Source organism: Durio zibethinus, chromosome 23 (assembly GCF_047325235.1).
Source record: "Durio zibethinus cultivar Kanyao isolate XHJ-2024 chromosome 23, ASM4732523v1, whole genome shotgun sequence".
Lineage (NCBI taxonomy): Eukaryota > Viridiplantae > Streptophyta > Magnoliopsida > Malvales > Malvaceae > Durio > Durio zibethinus.
The window spans coordinates 17798204-17809078 of NC_143184.1; the positions used below are offsets into that span (position 1 = coordinate 17798204).

Here is a 10875-nt window from a genome sequence, read left to right on the forward strand (position 1 = left end):
ATGTCAAAAATGCATTTCTTAATGGTGACCTAGAAGAAGTTTACACGAAAATCCCTCCAGGCTTCAAAAACCAAGATAATTCTAGCAAGGCATGTAAGCTTCAAAAGTCTTTATATGGTCTCAAACAATCCCCACATGCATGGTTTGATAGACTAACAAAAGTGGTAAAGAAGTATGGTTTTTCTTAATGCCAAACCGATCACATCATATTTGTCAAACATTCATCTGAAGAAAAAATAGCCGTTCTTATTGTCTATGTGGATGACATTATTCTTATTGGAGACTGTGAAATAAATTAGCAACCTAAAGAACCTTTTTGCCAAAGAATTTGAAATAAAAAATTTGAGACACCTCAAATATTTTCTTGGTATGAAGGTATCTCATTCAAGGAATGGCATATTTGTTTCATAATGTAAGTGTGTCCTAGACTTAATAAAGGAAATTGGAATGCCTGGATGCAAACCTACTAACACCCTTATGAACACAATGAATAAGGTAGGAATGGAAGAAGGAAGTCCACCAACAGATAAGGTCAGATATTAAAGACTTATTGGGAAACTCATCTACCTCTCTCATACAATACTAGATATCGATTTTTCAATTAGTATGGTAACCGGATTCATGACCAACCCAATCGAAGAACACTTAAAGGCTGTGTATCAAATCTTATACCACCTAAAAAAAAGTCCTGGCCAAAGGTTATTTTTTAAGAAATCATCACATTGAAATGTTAAAATTTACATTGATGCTGATTGGACTGGATCCGTTACTGACTGAAGATCAACTATTGGTTATTGTGCCTATGTGTGAAGAAATTTGGTTACTTGACGAAGCAAGAAGCAATCTATGGTAGCTAGAAGTAGCACGAAAGCTGAGTTTAGAACTGTCTCATGACATCCATGAGGGAATTTGGCCGAAAAGATTGCTAGGGGAGTTAAAAGTCTTTACAAAAAAATCTATAAAGATATTCTGCGTCAACAAAGCTACCATAAGTATCGTAAAGAATTATGTTCATCATGATAGGACTAAACATGTAGAGATTGATCATCACTTCATAAAAAAGAAGATAGATGAAGGAAATGTTAGATTAGTTTATACTCTCACATGTCTCCAAACTACATACATAATCACTAAGGCTCTCTCTCGAAATAACTTTGAGAATCCGAAGTCCAAGTTAGGCATGATTAACATCTACAGCCAACATGAAGGAGAATGTGGAAATTTAATCTTCATTATTCCTTGATTAGTTGACTTTGTCTATTTTAGTTAAATATTTTATTTTTAGAATAAGGATTGATTTGGGTAATTATACCAAATCCATTAGATATTTTCCTATTATGTGTAGAGAGTAAATTACTCATTTTATTAGCTTATTTAATGCATGAAAATCTTGGGTTTTAAGGATGAAAATATCCAATCTTTAGCCTATATATTTTCATGCAATTTTAGCATTGTAATAAGAAAAATATAAAAGAATAAAATAGTTTTATTTTAGAGATTTCTTTAGGTTTAATTAATGTATTAGACCATTTTTTTTTAACGAAAGAAGCCGTAGTCTAATAGGGGAATGGGTTGTTGGTGTTGAGATTTGAACTATAAACCTGTGGAAAGCCACCTCGTTAGGATGGCTATAAAAATCAATGAGCTAAACTCCGAGTTCACGTGTAAGACTATTTTCCAATCGAGTAGCTTTTGCATGGAATGCAAATGCTATATGCTTGATTATCTGTTGTTTCCCAACAAAGTGACTGGTATAGATTATCATAATGCATGCCATCCTCTACAGGAGAAATTCATGAACAGATCATAATAAAAATATTGTTTGAGTTTATTTGTAGCCAAAACGGATCAAAATTATTCAGGAGATTTCCCCCTTTTTCACTAATCTAAACAGTATCAGGACAAGTTGTGGAAACCTCACTTTCATTCGCACGGGAAGAATCAAACAATAAACTCCTCTAATTTGTCAAACCTTTCCATTTCCTTATCTTCAAATACCATGTCTAAGTGCAACAGAAATTAGCTTGAATAGACAGGATAAATATTTCTTTATTATGGTCGGTTTGTTTGGTCAAGTGCTGTTGCAAAGTTCTTAAATAGAAGGCTATTTTTTTTTTCTTTCATATTATGATACATTCACATGCACTGATTGAGAATCTATGTGACGGCATACGATGAGTTCAATCCCCCACTTGTCATACTGAAAGGCGAAGAAGCTTCCTTTACAACCTGAAGCCATGACCTTGGTCTAGCCTTTGCATTCTCTTTATAAGGATCCCTCAAAGTACTTGCAAGTCACAACCATTCTAAGTCAATTCTACTTTTATATTGTATAAGAACAAAAAGAATGGCAGCCATTTCCTTTGATCCTAGGCTCAATGTTCAGGTAGGCCAGAGGAACCATGGTGTTGTAGTTGAAGAGATTGAAGGGCTCATCAGAGTTTACAAAAATGGACACGCTGAAAGGCCATCAATCATCCCGATTGTCCCCTGCACAGTGGCAGGTGGTGTGATAGCTAAAGATGTTGTTATCGATAAATCCACCAGCTCGTGGACACGTATTTATGCTCCGAGCTACTCCTGCAAGATGCCTTTACTTGTTTACTTCCATGGGGGTGGATTCTGTGTTGGCTCAGCTGCTTGGAGCTGTTACCATGAGTTCCTGTCCGCTCTTGCCTCCAAAGCAGGCTGCATAATCTTTTCCGTCAACTACCGTTTAGCTCCTGAAAATCGACTTCCTGCTGCCTATGATGATGGTATCAACACCCTTATGTGGGTGAAACAACAAGCTCTAAATGGGTCCAATGAACAAAAATGGTGGTTAAGTCAATGTGATTTCTCTAGTTTGTTCCTAGCAGGGGATAGTGCTGGTGCTAATATAGGTTATAACGTGGCCGCAAGACTAGGATCCTATGGCACATCGGATTCAAGCATCAAGCCTCTGGTTCTCAAGGGTACAATCTTCATTCAACCTTTTCTTGGAGGAGAGGCAAGAACTGCAACAGAAATGCATGCCATACAACCAGCTAACTCAGCACTCTCCCTGTCAGCTTCTGATACCTATTGGCGATTATCACTACCCTTAGGTGCCAACCGTGACCATCCATGGGCCAACCCTTTAGCAAAAGGTGCTGCTAAGTTACGGGAATTGAAACTTCCAGCCACAATGGTGTGCATATCAGAGATGGATATACTAAAGGATAGGAACCTCGAATTCTGCGATGCCTTGGCTAGTGCCGGTAAAAGGGTGGAAACAAAGATGTACAAAGGAGTTGGACATGCATTTCAAATTTTGCATAATTCTCCTTTTTCTCAAATTCGGACGCAGGAAATGATGTCTCATCTTAAGACGTTCATCAACCAGTGACTGACATATTTATATGAGTTGTTGCTAACTTTTTTTAAATATATCATGTAAATCTTACATATTATAGTTGCTATGTCAATCTCTAGTTAATTCAAACATATGTTAACAGTTGAGTCTTTCAGCAGTTGTTAATAACCTATCAGCAGTTGCTAATACCATTAAAGAAGAGAGATGAGACAGATTCCAATTACTAGTTTTGAGAGGAAGAGGGCCTCATGATAAATGTCAAAAGATGGTAATAGTAGTAGTATTTTTGCTTTTGACTGAAGGTATCACCTTTTTACTAATTTGAGTTCCATTGCTGGGAAGGTCACAAACTTTAGTGGATGGTCCATGAGTTATAGAGGGATCTTTAACCAACCCAAAGTTCATTCTCCCACTAAAACACAAAGAAAGTAGTACTACTCCTTTTTTGTTCCAACAGTCACAGTTCTCTGCCAGGACAGAAATATACTCTTTCTTTTATGGTAGTCTTCAGAGACAAATAAGGTTGGACCACTAAATCTGTCTAGAATATTTTGTACTCCAACTTTTTATGGTTGTGTTAGAGCATAATTTTTATGCAAACTAGAAAGAAAATAATACTAGTGTTTAGACGTGGTAATTTGTATATATATGTTATGTAAAATATTAACAATTTATATATTTGTGTTCATAAAAATTATGTATTACAGTTTGTATCGAATGAAAACTACAAAATACATTTTATTTTGCTTTTATTAAATTCATATATGATTTTTGCTAAAAATTTAAATAGTATCACCTTCATATCTTTTTTAATATTAATTTTATATTATGTCACTGCATCGTTTTTTAGATTATCAAATCAACTAACATCCATTATTTTGTTTTTGCATTGCAGTGTACATGATAGATATGGGATTTATGTTTAGGGAGAGCAAATTAAATAGATACAATATTATATAAAGAAAGGTATAAATATAGATTAATTCAAGTGCAACAAATATTGCTTTGTCTTTGGTAAGGCATTACAATTATTTTCTAGGGTTTTCATAGTTTGAAAGTATTTTAAAATATTTTTACTTTCAATGCTATAAAATATATCCTTTTAAGAAATTAAAAAATCTATTTAGATGCAAAAAAAAAAAAAAAAATTCATTATCTATATTTTATTATGTATTTTAAATTCTTATTAAATAAATTAATTCCATAACTGACAAATAATTTAAAATATAAATTATTTCAGTAAACAGTAAAAGATTCTTAAATATTAATTAATTTATAATGTAATAATAAATTCTAAACTAAATTACTTTATCAACAAAAAAATTAATAGTAAATAAATACTCTATGACATTTACAAACTATAATTTAAAAAATAGCATTTATTCACCTAAATATCTTGAAACCTTGAAAGAAGAAGGCCAACATAATACATAATGCATGTACGATTTTTTATATAATTAAAGAGAACTAAAAAGAATTGCAAAAGTTCTTTTGAAATAAGGGATTATTTGGATGCAAATCAATGTATAAATTCTTATTTTGGTGCAAAAATTTATGAAAATTTATCTAAGTGGTCAAGTTCAAGACAATTTTAGTGTTTTAGCCAAAGAAGAATGTGGTTTAACTCAATTTTTTTTGTTTGGCTTTCTTTTCTCTTGTTATTTCTTTTCCTATTGGTTCTTATTTCTTGTTAAGTATGTTTTTCCATCATTTTTATTAGAAAGGAAAGAAAAAAAACCAATATGTGGAGTAAGATAAAAAACAGATAACATTTTGGCATATCTTTCACTTTTATTATTTTGTTGTTTTATAAAGTTTTGGGGAATCCCTTAATAAACAAATGTAATACCTTATTTTTATTTATATTTAAATATTATACCTTGTTACGTTACAAAATAAGTAGCTTTTTATTGCATTTATACCTTTATCCTTTCAAATATTTATAAAAGACGTCAATATATATTTTTCAATTTTAATGGGACAAAATATAAAATACAAACAAATTTTAGCTATTTTTTAAATAGAATTTAAGGGATTTTAGGATCTCAACAACAACATCAACAACAAACTAAGTCTTATATTTCATAACTTTGGGATCGACTATATGAAAGGTTAAAGAAGGAATCATGTTATGTTTTAATTTTAAATTTTCTTGCACCACTTATTTCTATCAACATTAGTTTTTTCATCTACTTCATTAACTATCATATCATTTTTCATTACTTGCATTCACATCTTGGTCTACTTGTAGAAGTTTTGGTCTCTTATAAATCTATAAATTCATTTCTCTTAACTAATGCACAAATAAGCATACATTTTCACACGTCTAAACCATTTTAAACGACCCTCTTTCATATTTTTCTCAATTCTGATCACTCTTAATTTTCTTTGAATCTCTTTATTTCTAATTTTGTCTATTCTAATCTTACTACACATTTATCTAAAATATCCTCATCTTGGCTAATCTCATTTACTTCTCATGTTATTTCTTAATGACTCAACATTCAGTTTCATATAGCAACACAGGCCTTAAAGTTGTTTTATACAACTTCGCATTTAACTTTAAAGGCATATATATATATATATATATATCACAACACACTCATGCATTTCACCACCTCAGCCATCCTACTTGAATCCTATGATTTACATCCCTTTCTATTGTAAACACCCCATTTTATTTGAGTTTTTTTTTTTTTTTTTTTATATTATTAGATCTCGAGTTTTAATTTGATATTGGACTTTAACTATGCCATTGATTTTAAGCCCAAATAAAAAAGCCCAAAAAGTTTTATTTATGTATTTTATTTTATTTTTTTAATTTTAATTTTATTTTAATTTTTGGTCAAAAAAGTCAATCAAAAGATCAAAAAAAAGATTTTAGGAAAGATTTGATTCTGTGAATATTTTTAAAGATTCATTGAGATTGATATGGAATTCCTTGGGCATCAATTCTTGGCAAAAGGGAAATGATCTAGAAAAATTTAAAATCAAATCTATCAAGATCCGGTTACATGAAGATTTTCCTTTCAATTTTGGAAATGGAAGTACTATAAAGCAGACACAATAGTAGGACAAAGGATAAACGAAGACAGAGAACAAGTTTACACAACAATTAGCCTTAATCAAACACTGATCAAAAAAAAAAAAAAGAGAGAGCAAGAAAATATAAACACAGTAAAGCAATTGCTCTGAAAAGCTTTTCGAGCTAGGGAAATTTTTAGGTAGGCAATCATAGAAGGAAATTCATACAACAGTTAACAAGCAATTCACTTAACCAATTTTTAACAAGCTAAGAAGAGATTCCAATAATGAAAAACAAGAACAAGCAACATTTAAAGCCGTTTTCTAGCCAACGTAAAGCCTCAATTGGAATAACCTAGCAATCCAAAATCAAATCTTAGTTTCACCACCATCAACCATCCATCAACAATTGCTGTAAGTTTTATTGATAATAGAACCTACAATTCACCTAAATAACCTATAATAGTCCCACTAGCTCTAATTGATAAAAGCTAAATTAGAAGCACCCATAAAAGTTTAGCACACCCGAACTCAAATCTTGCACACAACTAAGAAACCCATACACAATACCTAGTAAATCCAAACCCAAAAGCTAAAAACCTAAGCTCGAACTAGAAAAAAATTATAAAGAAGAAATCTAACAAAACCAAACTCGCAACATCCAATTATGCAAGCAATACACAGAAAATAAGAAGGGTTTTTTTTGAATTTTTTCAAATGTTTTGAATTAGTGGCCAGAATGCTAATGAAGGAGTTTATGTGGTGATAGAAGTTTTGGTTTTGGATTTTAAGGGACCTTGAGCCAGTAGTCGATGGGTTAGGAGGAAAAAATAAGATTTTTTATTGGTGATTGGTAAAGTTGAATGATGGGGTTTGACTTCTTACAAGCAATGATACTCGATAGCGTATGGCCATGGTAGAGATTGGTTGAAATCTAGAATTTTGAGAGGTTTTTCTTGAGAGTTTGAATAAGTTGGAAAATGTTGATTTTAGAGAGAGAAATAAAAGGGTGAAATATGAAAGGAAAAGCTTATAGGAAGATTTTTATACCAATAGTGAAATGATGCTGTTTTACACCAAGAAGAAGTTTGACACGTGTTTAATCTCAACAACCCATGCTGATACCCACAGGTGACTTAACCTATTCAATTTTTTAATGCATTATTAATTGTTCCATTATTTTGCTTACTTTGTTTTTACTTTTGTTTAAAATTTAATTACTTGGCTAAAAAATAAGGAAAATAAAATTTTAACTTTGCAAGATTTTAAATCATAAATATGTTTGTGTAAATTTTTTTTTGTAAAATTACTCTGTATAATTGTTTTTTGTATAATTATTTTTGTAATTATTTTGTATAATTAATTTGAAATTAAATTGCAAATAAATAAAAAGGATGTAACTAAACTAGTTTTTTTTTCTATAAGATATTTAATAAGTCCGACGACAGAGCCTCTTCAAGTAAATAATAATTTTATCTTAAATACTTTTGAGGTGAGGAAAATTTCTTTTCTGGTGAAAGTCTAAAACTTTTTTTTAATATTTAAATATCAAAATTAATAAAAAAATCATCTTTGATTAAGACTTAAACAAGATAGTATGTAATTAACTTGGTATCGATTTTGAGGTTATAAGGGGTGTTAAAATCTTCCATACATATAATCGACTCTAGAACTTAATTCGGCTGATGTATACCAAAACAATTCTTTTTAGGAACCCTTAGTGTAAGTTTAGGACAACTTTTAAAAAGATAGATTCATATAAGTTGTCGATCACATTTAGATAAAAAAGATTGGTGGCGACTCTATATGTTTGGTATCTAATAGATAGGTTCTTAGACTTGAATGTTATGACAGTTTGGCAACTCTACTAGGGACATTAGAGAGTCAAGCCATTAGTTAATTATATGTTATGTTAAGCCTTATTTTGATGGTTTTATTATGTAATTATTTATGATTTTTTATGTTTACTAACCCATTTGTTTATTTTGTAGCTTTTGATTTTTCATATAGACTAATTTATTTGTTTGTGTTATATAGTACTTTATTTGAGATGTTGGATTTATGAATAAAAAAAGTTGGCATGTTCCTTCACACACACTACACTTGTATTCATGCATAAGCTCTAGACTTGAGTTTTGTCTTTTTTATAAGAAAGCAAATACCTATACTCTTATGAGGTGACAACTTTTGTGTGAACTAGTGAAAACTTGTACTTGAATTAAATCCTTTCCATTTGAGCTTATAATGATGGGTGAGGATTGGTTGCTTTACTAGTCTATAATCGATGATGATGTAAGGAATAATTTGGGAGCCTTTAGATTGTCAAACATTTGAACCTTGCATGTAAATAAATCCTAAGGATCCAAATCTAAGTTAGGGTCTTACCCTCCATTTTGTATACAAAACCCTAAAATAGGACACATAAAGGGATGCATTTTGTCATTCACCTTATATTTGTTTATATTTTATCAAGATAATTTTGAACTTGAACAAAAATAAATTTTTTTATAATTTTTTCTTCTTAGAAAAATAAAAAATGAAGGCAAATAGGTCATACGATCATGATTTTCACTTAAGAAAAAGGGATTTCTAAGTTAATGATTTTTATTAAGGTTATGAGCAATGAAATTTGCAAAATATTTCTGAAAAAATCTTTGTACACCAATACATGAGGCATTCTTTTAAAGATTATGGATTTTAGCAATTTAATGAATGTCAAGGCTATTCCAAACATATCACTACCTAAGTTTTCTTTCCAAATATTGAAAGAGCCATATTTTTATCCAACATCTTAACTTTCCATTCAATCTATTACTCACTGCTCACATCTTGAGGCATATTCACAAAAATGCCAAATTATCTGCTATCACCAATATCTTTTTGATTCATGTGACAAAAATTGGGCCTTTACTTGGTATGATAAATTGAGATGATACATGAGTTGCAAAAAAGAAAAAGCAATAAAAAAATTATAAATTAATTGTAACATCATGCATATAGGACATTCAAATGATTCCAAAAAATGAAAAAAAAATCTTTTTCTTAAGAATTGATTCTCAATAGAGGTATTCATATTTAATATGAGAAATGGCCTTATTTCATATTCCCTTTGACAAAAAAGAAAATATCCATTTGCTACCCTTTTTGAGCCTATTGAATTCTTTTTGAATGAACCCTAACTAAGGATTACCTTTCACATTGAAGGGCAAGTATAAAAGAGAATTTATTTAAGTAAGCATTAGGTCTAAAGTTAAGGACAAGAAAGGAATGGCTACAATTAAAAGGCAATTTTGTAGTAAATAGAGTTACTGTATTTTGAACTTAATTTGTCAAAAGTAAAAACATGTAAGAAAAAATAAAAAAATAAAAAAAAGAGAAAAAAAAACTTGAGAATGTATGTTATGAGAAGTAAAAATGATAAATGTCCTTAGGAAAAAAATGATTTTTGGTTTAATTACCCTTAAACATATATTTTTGAGCTTATTTGTCCTTTTTTTCAAAACCCTAAACCTCACTACTAGAAATCTGATATACAGTGATGTTTAAAAAAAACATTGGTAAAACCTTAAAATCTGTCAGTATAGCACCATAAACCCTATACAGACAATCAAAATGTGTATTTCGATGAATATTTAATCATAAATATATCTCTTGTCGATATAGAAATATACTGATGGTTTTTAAGGTATCGAAAGAGCTTACAGAGATATACTTATGGTTTAAGACCGTCAGTAAATGTATATATGTTGATATAGCATATGTTGTGTGTTCCACTATTATACCTTTTAATGATGGTTAACACCCGTCAGTATAGATTTGTATGTTTTAATTTTTCTTGCCTATATTGATAGTTAATGATCGTCAGTATAGACTTTTAATTTTTTTACCTATATTGACACTTAAAGCCCGTCAGTATAGATTTGTATGTTTTAATTTTCTGACATATACCGATGGCTAGTGCCCATCAATATAGACTTGTATGTTTTAATTTTTCTGACTTATATCGATGGTTAACGCCTGTCAATATAGATTTGTAATTTTTCTTTCCTATACGACACTTAGCATTCATTAGTATAAACTTATATTTCTTAATTTTCTTACCTACACTGACGGTTAGAGACTGTCAATATAGAATTGTATGCTTTAATTTTTTTACCTTATTGATGGTTAGAGATTGTCAATATAGACTTATATGTTTTAATTTTTTTATTATATTTTGGTAAATGTTAGTATTATCTAAAATATTCCAACAATCAAGTGTGTCAATTTAAATGTTAAGATATTGGTAAATTTTTAAAAAAATTATATTTTCGATTATTAATATTAATTTATTTATAATCATAATATGATATGTTTTCATATAAACAAAAACATAATAAAGTAAAAGCTATTTAATAATATTAAAACTATAAGTAAATTATTTATAATCTACAAACTTAGTATAAGTAAAAAACTAAAGTTATTGTACCAAGTCAGATAAAACAAATATAGATAAAGAGTTACACCACCTTACCCTA

General features: G+C 29.9%; 1 protein-coding gene across 1 annotated transcript; it reads left to right on the forward strand.

Moving 5' to 3' along the window:
* Positions 1-2284: 2284 nt before the first annotated feature.
* Positions 2285-3956, forward strand: CXE17 (carboxyesterase 17). Its single transcript, XM_022914314.2, has one exon. It carries the CDS (start codon positions 2348-2350, stop codon positions 3365-3367), a length of 1020 nt encoding a protein of 339 aa, XP_022770049.2. The 5' UTR covers positions 2285-2347; the 3' UTR covers positions 3368-3956.
* The last annotated feature ends 6919 nt before the right edge of the window (positions 3957-10875 follow it).

What these genes read in the sequence shown, in the direction of transcription:
- CXE17 (XM_022914314.2), top strand. Translation starts at nt 2,348, where the DNA reads ATGGCAGCCATTTCCTTTGATCCTAGGCTCAATGTTCAGGTAGGCCAG.